The 13,433-nt window shown below is 40.0% G+C and overlaps 1 protein-coding gene across 1 annotated transcript in view; it reads right to left on the bottom strand.

Annotated features, from left to right (window-relative positions):
- Window positions 1-13,433, bottom strand: part of LOC117877601 — a 100,464-nt gene that overhangs the window by 37,947 nt on the left and 49,084 nt on the right. The window contains exon 13 of the mRNA XM_034770788.1: window positions 10,512-10,611. Coding sequence (XP_034626679.1) covers window positions 10,512-10,611 — 100 coding nt within the window. The remainder of the gene's footprint in view (window positions 1-10,511; window positions 10,612-13,433) is intronic.

The raw sequence follows: 13,433 nt of genomic DNA, 5'->3' as shown, positions 1-13,433 counted from the left end.
AAAAAACAAATTTCAAATGGAATGACTGTTCTTTACCCAACTCTAGATACAACAGAGAAGCTGAAAGATGGTTAGCAAATTTCATGTACTCCCTCCCATATTGTAGAAGCAGTAGTAAGGGAGTGCGTCAGCAGGGGGGAAAAGTAGGAAGGAAAAGGTTTTGGTACACTGAGGGGGGAAGGGAGGGAAGTGCAAGTAGGCAAGGGGCAGAGGAGGAAGGAAATTTGGAGAGGAACAGAAATGAGAAGGGCTCATAGAAAAGAACTAGTCAGAACAGTATGTCCAAAGTTCAAACTGACAAAAGCTGAGTCTGTTGCCAACACCACTTGTAATACAAGGGGTTCTGAAGATATTAAAGATATGGCCCCATCTGGGCCTTATGCTCTACTTTTGGGGACAGTGTCCTTTACTCTCAGGGCTGTGCCTGTCCTGGTAGTCCAGTTTTTCTTCCCAGAGACCATGCGACTGTGGGGAAGGGAAGCCACTAGGGCCTTATATCCTGGAGATGGGGGTCACCTACTCAGGCCCAGGACTAGGGAATAAGGTGATGGGGAAAGCCCTTTCCTCTGTGTGGAGAAGGAGAGGAGAAAAGTTCAGAGACAAAAGCAGAGTGCTTTTCCTCTCCATAATGCACTTCACTAATTCCAATTTCTTACTTGCCAAATGATAGAGAAAATCAATGTCCTTCTTGACTTCTTCCCATCATATCAATGTATGCAATAATGTCCATACCTGACCTTATCTTTACATTAGCCGACATACTTTCCCATGTCCACATTCCTGCCCATCTCAATTACTGCAATTCTCTATTTGCTGGTTTCCCTAAATTTCTTTGAACCAAACTCCAGCATATCTAGAAAATAATTAACAACGTTGTCTTGAAAACCCACTGAGATCAGTTCACTTTGGCCAAAAGTTTCAGACAAGTTAGGCTCCTAAATCTATATTTATTAATCTATAAATTGCATGTTTTCAGAAATGTCACACACCTACAAATCCCACTGAAGTTAGTAGGAGCTGCATGTGTACAGCAGCTTTTAATATCAGGCTACTTATATTTAGGTGCCTCAGTATTGATTTAGGAGCCTAACTTTAGGCATCCAGATTTGAAATTATTGACCTTCGGTCCATATTGACCTTCGTGGAATTTCATACTCTCTAAAGAATATAGTTCTTTATCTGCTTATGTTTGTTCAATTCCTTGCACAATCTCACCTTATCCACTGGTTTCATCACTCCCTCTAGCCTACTTTCAATTTCCTCATCCATCTTTCCACTTATTGATGGAACCTGAAGCCAATATTGTCCCTTTTCCAGAGAACAACCCCTCAACAAACTCTGTCACAATATCTTAATCTTTTCCAGCCCTATCTAAAAAGCCACATCTCATCTGTCTGATTTTGGCTTATTACCTTTAGTTCCTACCCTCTTTAATTTACTTTGTCAGTATATAAGCCTTGGTTATTAATGACTACATAAATATCCATTTATATTTTGTGCAAATCTATATTTTGCAACAGAATAAGATATTTTGCAATACTTAAATGGGGGTGTTAGATTATTTTGTAAAATGCTTTAAGGCTAAAAATAGTTATATACAGAAACAATGTTTTGAACAGTTAATATTTCATAGCAGATTGAAACTTCACAGAGTCACACAATGTAGCCATGGCTCTTGCCATGCTGACTTACCTTTTTTGGATCTGACATTCCTCCTCCTTCATATTTCCCTTGGAAGCAAAGAGGCTGAACCAAATGTTACCAATGAACTTGCAGCATGTTTTGGAGACTGACATTCCTTTGTAACAAACTGGTTTTGAAGCATTATCTTTTTAAATTACCAAGCTACAGGAATCTGAAATCCTGTGTTCTGCAGTGAACAGCACTTATGTTATAATAATACTGTACAGCACATAAGTATAATCTTTGTTTATTGAGATCAATTATATGTTCTTAATTATTCTATTCATTTCCTCTACAGTCAGCAGATAAAACATCCTGTGGGATATTATCCTCTAACCAACATGGGGACTGGAGTAAACTTACAACTAGGACATTTCTTGAAGTGTCTTCCAACACACTTATGAGATCAGTCATAATATTTACATATACTCAAGCACTTTGAAATCTCAAGCTGTATTAACCAGCTGTCATTTTGGTGTCAAACTCCGGTCACTTTAATGTGAAATAAGGGTCAGCACTTGATTTTTTGCTATTAGTAAAATATTTCTTAGCTACTGAACTCTTATTAAACCACAAAACCTGAAGAAGAGCCTGTATAAGTGTGAAAAATTGTCGCTCTCACCAACAGAAGTTGGTACAATAAAAGATATTACCTCACCCACCTTGTCTTGCTAATATCCTGGGACCAACACGGGTACCACAACACTGCATACAACAATGTGCCTTACTGACACTCTTAAGAACTCTACAGTGCCATTTTGTTAGTGCTAGTATATGAACAAGAAAACAATTCAGACTAAAAAACAAACAAAAAACCCCCAAATCAACTACAACAATTATTTAACTGTTAATGGTCTGACTTAAAATCACTATGAAGACATTTTCAAATAATATTAAAAACCCGTCTTTTTCCTTTTAACCATATTTTCAGAGGTCTCAAATAAAAGCTATTGTTCTCAATTCTATAATTATTGGGCGAATTTCTATGGCCTGTGTTATGCAGAAGATCAGGCCAGATGACCTTTAGCCATTCAGGCTTTAAAATTTATGAATCTATGATCCTAGCCTCTAATAATGTCATCACTAAATTTCCATGTGCATCAAAACTCTGATATGTACTTGCAAACTGCATCTTTTTGCTACTGCTGGATAGACATCAAATTACACATTTCTGCACATGCAAAATATCTGTTAGATTGAAAACATTGTGGCTATATTTCAATTTTTGGCTTTGATAATTTCATCTTAAAACACTATGCCCCTAGGCCACCCAGGAATTCAACTACTGGGATTAAACACTATATAGTTTTGAAATTCAAAAATATTTTGTTTTGTAAAAAGAAACTAATACTAGAAATATTTAGATGAAATGTAAAATATTTAGTGAAAACATTTTCTTTTTTTAACATCCCCCTGCCTTTTTTGTAACCCAAATATTACAATACTGTATTAAATACATGAAGACAAGTAAGTGAAGTTGATAGAAATTATTTTAAAAAATGAAATTTACTGGTCTCTTTTAATTTAAAAAGCAGAGGGGAAAAAAAAGGAATAACCAAAGAACACATGGTAAAAAGTAAGGCAGCGTTTTAAAAAAATTCTTTCAGGTTTAATAATCTCGGGTGTTAATAGTCATATGTAGATAAGGGCATTGTTTTTGTCTTTATAAACAACATTTTATTTGACCGCAGCCTTTTAATCTCAATAAGATCAGCCTCATTCAAATAAAATCTGAGCTACTGTATAAACTGGCAAACTAAAGCTAATGCTCAACTAAATCGTACATTAAAGAAGTTTCCTTTTCAACAGAGAAAAAGGAGTAACAAACCAGTATCTAACTTCTTCAATATATCACTTATCCACAGATTATAATTTCAAACTTTTCACTAAACTCAGAAAGAATCTCAAATTTAATTTTGACAATGCGAAATTAAAATTTGTATTTAGATAGCATTACTGATAAAGTATGTTTGCATCTGCAAACCCTCTCTTAAAAGAAACATTAGGCTTTAAAAATAAAGATTAGGAAGAATATGTTAGGAATTAGCTCTGTGGATTTTAACTCACTCGCTTTTCATTATGGAGGTATACATTTTTAAAAGGTGCTGCTCTCTCAACATTATCTTTGACAGATCTAACACCTTTTATTTATTATAAAGCATAGGAACACATACACAAGCAAATTCCAACACACAGGCAACATTCCTATTGCTTCTTCTCAGACACTGGTTTTTGCTATGGAATTCCAGTCTCCGTTCCAAATCAGCATAACTATTTATGGCACACCTGTCTTATTTAAAGTCTCTCTATACTGATTTTCAAACAAACAATGTAAACCACCAGAGAAGAAAAAGTTTATTTCAATAATCACTTATTGATCGGCAAGTACAGTGGTTCTCTCTGTTGTGACTATCCATATTTTTATTGTCCCCCTAAATCAATGTGTAGCTATGTACTACTTCCAAAAATACTGCAAGAATGTTAAGGTAGCAAAATCAAGCACTCAAAAATTAGGAAACACCAGAACTATGATGTCATTGGAATAACAGAGACTTGGTGGGATAACTCACATGACTGGAGTACTGTCATGGTTGGATATAAACTGTTCAGGAAGGACAGGCAGGGCAGAAAAGGTGGGGGAGTTGCATTGTATGTAAGAGAGGAGTATGACTGCTCAGAGCTCCGGTATGAAACTGCAGAAAAACCTGAGTCTCTGGATTAAGTTTAGAAGTGTGAGCAACAAGGGTGATGTTCTGGTGGGAGTCTGCTATAGACCACCAGACCAGGGGGGTGAGGTGGACGAGGCTTTCTTCCGGCAACCAGCAGAAGTTACTAGATCACAGGCCGTGGTTCTCATGGGAGACTTTAATCACCCTGATATCTGCTGGGAGAACAATACAGCGGTGCACAGACAATCCAGGAAGTTTTTGGAAAGTGTAGGGGACAATTTCCTGGTGCAAGTGCTGGAGGAACCAACTAGGGGCAGAGCTCTTCTAGACCTGCTGCTCACAAACCGGGAAGAATTAGTAGGGGAAGCAAAAGTGGATGGGAATCTGGGAGGCAGTGACCATGAGATGGTCGAGTTCAGGATCCTGACACAAGGAAGAAAGGAGAGCAGCAGAATACGGACCCTGGACTTCAGAAAAGCAGACTTTGACTCCCTCAGGGAACTGATGGGCAGGATCCCGTGGGAGAATAACATGAGGGGGAAAGGAGTCCAGGAGAGCTGGCTGTATTTTAAAGAATCCTTATTGAGGTTACAGGAAAAAACCATCCCAATGTGTAGAAAGAACAGTAAATATGGCAGGCGACCAGCTTGGCATAACAGTGAAATCCTTGCTGACCTTAAATGCAAAAAAGAAGCTTACAAGAAGTGGAAGATTGGACAAATGACCAGGGAGGAGTATAAAAATATTGCTCAGGCATGCAGGAGTGAAATCAGGAAGGCCAAATCACACTTGGAGTTGTAGCTAGCAAGAGATGTTAAGAGTAACAAGAAGGGTTTCTTCAGGTATGTTAGCAACAAGAAGAAAGTCAAGGAAAGCGTGGGCCCCTTACTGAATGAGGGAGGCAATCTAGTGACCGAGGATGTGGAAAAAGCTAATGTACTCAATGATTTTTTGCCTCTGTCTTCACGAACAAGGTCAGCTCCCAGACTGCTGCACTGGGCAGCACAGTATGGGGAGAAGGTGACCAGCCCTCTGTGGAGAAAGAAGTAGTTCAGGACTATTTAGAAAAACTGGATGAGCACAAGTCCATGGGGCCGGATGCGCTGCATCCGAGGGTGCTAAAGGAGTTGGCGGATGTGACTGCAGAGCCATTGGCCATTATCTTTGAAAACTCATGGTGATCGGGGAAGGTCCCGGATGACTGGAAAAAGGCTAATGTAGTGCCCCCATCTTTAAAAAAGGGAAGGAGGAGGATCCGGGGAACTACAGGCCAGTCAGCCTCACCTCAGTCCCTGGAAAAATCATGGAGCAGGTCCTCAAGGAATCAATTCTGAAGCACTTAGAGGAGAGGAAAGTGATCAGGAACAGTCAGCATGGATTCACCAAGGGCAAGTCATACCTGACTAACCTAATTGCCTTCTATGAGGAGATAACTGGCTCTGTGGATGAGGGGAAAGCAGTTGATGTGTTATTCCTTGACTTTAGCAAAGCTTTTGATACAGTCTCCCACAGTATTCTTGCCAGCAAGTTAAAGAAGTATGGGCTGGATGAATGAACTATAAAGTGGATACAAAGCTGGCTAGATCATCGGGCTCAATGGGTAGTGATCAACGGCTCCATGTCTAGTTGGCAGCCAGTTTCAAGTGAAGTGCCCCAGGGGTCGGTCCTGGGGCCAGTTTTGTTCAATATCTTCATTAATGATCTGGAGGATGGCATGGACTGCACTCTCAGCAAGTTTGCAGATGACACTAAACTGGGAGGAGTGGTAGATACGCTGGAGGGTAGGGACAGGATACAGAGGGACCTAGACAAATTAGAAGATTGGGCCAAAAGAAACCTGATGAGGTTCAACGAGGACAAGTGCAGAGTCCTGCACTTAGGACGGAAGAATCCCATGCACTGTTACAAATTAGGGACCGAATGGCTAGGAAGCAGTTCTGCAGAAAAGGACCTAGGGGTTACAGTGGATGAGAAGCTGGATAGGAGTCAACAGTGTGCCCTTGTTGCCAAGAAGGCTAACGGCATTTTGGGCTGTGTAAGTAGGGACATTGCCAGCAGATTAAGGGACGTGATCGTTCCCCTCTATTCGACATTGGTGAGGCCTCATCTGGAGTACTGTGTCCAGTTTTGGTCCCCACACTACAAGAAAGATGTGGAAAAATTGGAAAGAGTCCAGAGGAGGGCAACAAAATTGATTAGGGGGCTGGAGCACATGACTTATGAGGAGAGGCTGAGGGAACTGGGATTGTTTAGTCTGCAGAAGAGAAGAATGAGGGGGGATTTGATAGCTGCTTTGAACTACCTGAAAGAGGGTTCCAAAGAGGATGGATCTAGACTGTTCTCAGGGGTAGCAGATGACAGAACAATGAGTAATGGTCTCAAGTTGCAATGGGGGAGGTTTAGGTTGGATATTAGGAAAACCTTTTTCACTAGGAGGGTGGTGAAGCACTGGAATGGGTTACCTAGGGAGGTGGTGGAATCTCCTTCCTTAGAGGTTTTTAAGGTCAGGCTTGACAAAGCCCTGGCTGGGATGATTTAGTTGGGAATTGGTCCTGCTTTGAGCAGGGGGTTGGACTAGATGACCTCCTGAGGTCCCTTACAACCCTGATATTCTATGATTCTATGAACTAAACAGAGCAAAATTTTCACAGACAGCAAAAAGCATATTGCCAACACTAGGGAGACCCCACTGCCAAATTCTAAGTCCGTGCTCCAGAACATGAAGGCTTTGGAATGTCTCAACAAACATGTTTAAAAATTTTTAAAAACAGATAATGCAACAAATTTTCCCCTAATCTTCACCTCAGAAATGTCCCCCAAAAATTCAGCCTTAGGCAAATACCCAGCTTTGAAAATTTTGACCTGAGTGGTTTACACATTTGAGAAATTTATAAAAAAATTGAAGAGAGTCCTAAATTAAAAGTGTTGGGCAATTTTAACTAGAGGTGTCACTAGCTGCACTGCCTAGAATTTATACTACTCTCACCACTGTGTTATCTCGAATAAGACGCACAATCAGTCTAGTGTTAGGAAAGAGGAATGGGAATCTATAATTCTGATTTCTATTCCTCATTCTTGCACTGATTCTCTGTATTAGCTGAGAAAAACATCTATACACTGAAATAATACTTTCCTGTCTCATCAGATGTTTCAGTGCTTAGTTTGTTTGCAACTAAGTATTTGTGATGAAAGGTGCTATAAGTAAAAAGTATTAATTAGGCACCCAAGTGCATGCGTGCGCGCACACACAATATAATGTAATGTCAACTTGCTAAGCAGGTGGGAAAAAGAAAAAAAAGGCAAATAGAGGGCTCCGTGCTCTTGCAGCTCCCATTGGCCGGGAACTGGGAACTGCGGCCAATGGGAGCTTTGGGGGAGGTACCTGGAGGAGCAGCAAGAGCAGCACATTGTGCTGTTTCCCCTTCCCCCCCAGGGACTCCGGCTGCTTCCTGGAGCGGAGCAGAGCGGGGCTGGGAACAGGGCAGAGCCTGCCCTGGCCGTGGTGCATGGCGCTGCCACCCTGGATCCACTCTAGGTAAGTGGCGCCAGGCCAGAGCTTCGGGGGGAAGCCGCAATCGCGATCTGCGACACTTCATCTCTACCACCGCTGCTTCAGTCTTCGGCGGCAATTTGGCGGCTGGTCCTTTGCTCCGAGAGAGAGTGAGGGACCCGCCACCGAATTGCTGCCGAAAAGCCGGACATGCCGCCCCTCTCCGTTGGCCGACCCAAGCCCTGCTTGCTGCGCTGGTACCTGGAGCTGGCAAGGGGCCGCGTGGCTCATCCCGCTGCTGGTCTGGGGTTCCGTAATCCAGGCCGGGAGCAGGCTGAGCGGGGCTGGCAGCTGGGACCCCAGTTGGCAGCAGCGTGCCACTAAAAATCAGCCACGTGCCATCTTTGGCACACGTGCCGCAGGTTGCTGACCCCTGCTCTAGGAGTTACTCATCTCCTGATACAAATGTTATTTCACTAGCAAAATGGCAGTATGTAATCCAATTCTGCTAGAAAAATAGCATTCCTCTAGTGAAAGTGATATTTGTGAGTTTTCTAAGGATGTGGTGTAACAGAATAAAGATATAGCATATAGCTGTACAGGTAATGTGGAAAGGCAATAAAAAGTGGACAGAAAGAAAAACTATGAATACCCAGATGAGGAGGGCTCCCCAACCAGCAACCTAGAATCCAGGGTGGATAAAAATCAATGATTTAAAATAAATAAATAAATAAAATCGGATTTTTGAGGGAAAAAAACTATCTAAAGATAGTTTTAATTAAGATACATTATAGCTCAAAGATAATTCATCACAGAATAGGGATTATACATTCTAATTCTATAATATGAGACAATATATTCATGTAATGTTTAAGAAAAGTTTTATAAATGAGTTCCAATAGTTCATGGATTAGGGAACCAATCTTATGGGGCTCCAGGGGCTTCTGTATAGATTATTTAGGTTCATCTTTCTATCTACCCAATGAGACTCAGTGCTCAGTCTAGAAGATACCATCAGAGATGCTTAGTTTTGCAGTTCTCAATCTGTGGATTTGTGTCTCCAGAGATAACATGCTTGTTAACAGAAAAAATGTTTTAAATAAATAAATAGAGGTGAGAAATAACAGACCTCAATCCTATTGTCCCTCTGCAAATTTGTGTACACAGAGTCAATCCCTTACCTCTCTCTAAAAGTACAAAGTTTAAAAAAGTTCAATGAATAGAAGATTGTTGGTGGTGGAATAGATCTGGACAAGCAGAAGAAATCTGGAAATAAATGTGAGAAGGGAGGGACAGGCAGTAGAAACAAAAGTGAAGCTGTTTGAGCAGCATATTCCAGAATTCTTGAGGTCTTTCTGAGTATAGCCTTCATTGATTTGAGATCTACCATATCATTCTCTCACTAGAAGGGAAAACCTATAATGGCAGCAGGCTGTAAAAGAGATCCAGTTGGGGAATATTTTAATGGAAGTTCCTCTACATGTGGATAAGACAGGCATGCGTGCAAAATGCAAACAGTGCAACAAAGAAATGCAAGGCCTGGTTCCCGAATGAAACAACATCATGAGAAGTGTTCCTTCTCAGGAGGAAGCTGCTTTGAAGATGATGGAAGGAACATGTCTGAACATGCAGGATCTTCAAGTTGGTAAACTTTTTTATTTCATACTTCTTTCTTAAGGACTGCCTGTCTTCCTTCTGGACTTTCTTGAATTCTCATGTTTGAGCAAAAAATACTGTATGGTACTATCATTTTAGATGCAGTTGCAATGAAAAACAATAGCTGAAATAGGCAGATCTTCCTTTTACAATTTCACCTCTAAAGTAGTACTGAGTGTCAGTGAATGCAATGAGTAATACTAAATGAGCAGTATGGTAATGATAATTAAATAACTGCATTGTCTTATTTTATGAGAATCCATCCTCAACATACAAGATTCTGAAGACTATCCACTTTCAAGAGCACCATCGTTTTCTATAGTTTCAATTATTCATTTTCTGATATCGCGGTAAAACTAATCTGAAAAATTTTCAAAATAAATCATTTTAAAAATGTATAGTGTGTACCTTCTAAAAATGAAACCTAGATCTATCTCTGAGTTGTGAAGAATATGTATTAAGGTTATAACAACCAACAAGAATGCCTTTTTATGGAGAAATTCATGATTAAATCGAGTCTTCCTGATTAGTGATTTAAATCAAATCCACCCCACTAGAATCTTTAGCCAGATTCTTTGAATATTAACCTGATCCTGAATAAATAATGTACGATGTAGTATGTTAACATTTTATAGCAACTTTGCCTTAATAATTTTTTTTTTTTAAAAAGGTAGCAGCAGCAGAAATGCTGAGAAACATGGGAGGAGTAAAAGGTGAATCTCCAAACGAAGTCAACGCTTGAAAAGTCTGTTAATATCTTAGGCCCCATTTCAGCGAAGTATACGTTCAAGTTTGTGTTCATACAGCACATAGCACCATGGGACACCAACTGGGTCTTTGTGTTCATAGAATATCAGGGTTGGAAGGGACCTCAAGAGGTCATCTAGTCCAACCCTCTTGTCAAAGCAGGACCAATCCCCAAATCTATCACAATATTAATTATTCTATCACAATTATTAATAAGCAACGACAAAGTAAGTGGTAGATACTAAGAGAAAGTAGTGAATATTTACCCATTCCAGTTCCAGCTGGTGCAATCTCTCTGGAGAAGATTTCCACAGCCTTTTTCTGCTTATGGTGTACAGCAAGCCAGATAACAGCTTCCCGTGGACCCTATTTGCAAATATTATGAGTAATAGGTTCAAGAATGATAAGCAAAGGTTAACTTACATACAGAGTTCTAGTAAATTTAAACATGTAAAATCATACAAAAGTGAACTACCACTATTGCAGTTAAGACACTGCAGAAAGCCAATCACTATACAATATTACTAAGCACTATAACCATGTGCATCCAATGACATTCAAGCCTGGGGTTGCATTCTAATATATCTTAGAGAACTTTTGAATTTAATTTGATCTCAACCAGTATTTAAGTAAAAGAAACACTTACTTCACTTTCAAATTGGGGTGGGCAAACTCATTTTTGTCTCATTTTGAAGCTATTGAAAACATTGTGGGGTCAAAGCTAATGGGCCAGGCTCAAACCCTACATGAGGAGAGCCTGCTGTGCCCGGAGGGATTCACTCATGGAGAAGAGGGCAATGAAAACACTGTGCCCTCTTTCCTCAGTAGTTTCATAAGATGATGGCACTTTTAAAAATCCATCAGGCTGGGGGAAAGCCAACAGATGCAGAGGAGCACGTGGTTCAGACAGAGACATTCCTTAGGGGAGAATCTACTAATGGATATTCTCTATGTCCTACTAAGGAGGAGAGTATGGAAGATAAAATACAGATAGGATCTGATGAGAAACAGTCAAATGAAAAAAAGTCTCATTCAATTACAGCTAAAAAGTGACAAGTTTTTAAAGTGCTTATATACCAATGCTAGAAGTCTAAATAATAGGATGGGTGAACTAGAGTGCCTCGTATTAAATGAGGATAGTGATATAATAGGCATCACAGAAATTTGGTGGAATGAGAATAATCAATGGGATACAGTAATACCAAGGTACAAAATATATCGGATGGACAGAACAGGTCGCGTTAGTGGGGCAGTGGCATTAAATGTGAAAAAAAGTGTAGAATCAGATGAAGTAAAAATCTTAAATGAACCAAATTGCACCATAGAATCTCATGCTCAAATAATAAGAATATAGCAGTAGGGATATATTACCGACCACCCGACCAGGATGGTGATAGTGACAGTGAAATGCTCAGGGATATTAGAGAGGCTATTGAAATAAAAACCTCAATAATAATGGGGAATTTCAACTATCTCCATATTGACTGGGTACATATCATCTCAGGATGGGATACAGAGATAAAGTTCCTTGACACCTTATATTACTGTTTCTTGAAGCAGCTAGTCCTGGAACGCACCAGAGGAGAAGCAATCCTTGATTTAGTCCTAAGCGGAGCATAGGATCAGGTCCAAGAGGTGAATATAGCCGGACCGCTTGGTAATAGTGACCATAATATAATTAAATTTAACATCCCTGTGGCGAGGAAAACACCACAGCAGCCCAACACTGTAGCATTTAATTTCAGAGAGAGGAACTACAGAAAAATGAGGAGGTTTAGTTAAACAGAAATTAAAGGGTACAGTGCCAAAAGTGAAATCTCTGCAAGCTGCGTGGGAACTTTTAAAAGACAACATAATAGAGGCTCAACCCTAAATGTATACCCCAAATTAAAAAAAACATAGTAAGAGAACCAAAAAAGATCCACCGTGGCTAAACAACAAAGTAAAAGAAGCAGAAAGAGGCAAAAAGGCATCCTTTAAAAAGTGGAAGTTAAATCCTAGTGAGGAAAATAGAAAGGAGCATAAACCCTGGCAAATGAAGTGTAAAAATACAATTAGGAAGGCCAAAAAAGAATTTGAGGAATGGTTAGCCAAAGATTCAAAAAAAGTAATAGCAAATTTTTTTTTTTTAAGTACATCAGAAGCAGGAAGCCTGCTAAACAACCAGTGGAGCCACTGGATGATCGAGGTGCTAAAGGAGCACTCAAGGACGATAAGGCCATTGCAGAGAAACAAAATAAATTCTTAGCATCAGTCTTCATGGTGGAGGATGTGAGGGAGATTCCCAAACCTGAGCCATTCTTTTTAGGTGACAGATCAGAGGAACTGTCCCAGATTGAGGTATCATTAGAGGAGATTTTGGAACAAACTGATAAATTAAACAGCAATAAGTCACCAGGACGAGGTGGTATTCACCCAAGAGTTCTGAAGGAACTCAAATGTGAAATTGCAGGACTACTAACTGTAGTCTGTAACGTAGCATTTAAATCAGCTTCTGTACCAAATGACTGGAGGATAAATAATGTGACACCAATTTTTTAAAAGGGCTCTAGAGGTGACCCCGGCAATTACAGGCCGGTAAGCCTAACTTCTGTATTGGGCAAATTGGTTGAAACTATAGTAAAGAACAAAATTGTCAGACATACAGTTGAACATTATTTGCTTGGGAATAGTCAACATGTTTTTTGTAAAGGGAAATCATGCCTCACCAATCTACGAGAATTCTTGGGGAGAGGGGTCAACAAGCATGTGGACAAGGGGGATCCAGTGGTTATAGTGTATTTAGATTTTCAGAAAGCCTTTGACATAGTCCCTCACCAAAGGCTCTTAAGAAAAGTAAGCAGTCATGGGATAAGAGGAAAGGTTCTCTCATGGACTGGTAACTGGTTAAAAGATAGGAAACAAAGACTAGGAATAAATGGTCAGTCTTCAGAATGGAGAGAGGTAAATAGTGGTGTTTCCTAGGGGTCTGTACTGGGACCAGTCCTATTTAACATATTCATAAATGATCTGGAAAAAGGGGTAAACAGTGAGGTGGCAAAATTGGCAGATGATACAAAACTACACAAGATAGTTAAGCCCCAGGCAGACTGTGAAGAGCAACAAAAGGATCTCTCAAAACTAGGTGAATGGGCAACAAAATGGCAGATGAAATTCAATGTTGATAAATGCAAAGTAATGCACATTGG

The sequence above is a fragment of the Trachemys scripta genome, chromosome 5 (assembly GCF_013100865.1).
Source record: "Trachemys scripta elegans isolate TJP31775 chromosome 5, CAS_Tse_1.0, whole genome shotgun sequence".
Classification (NCBI taxonomy): Eukaryota; Metazoa; Chordata; order Testudines; family Emydidae; genus Trachemys; species Trachemys scripta.
Note: the sequence above shows the minus strand (reverse complement) of the source record. Positions and strands in the feature narration are given on the sequence as shown.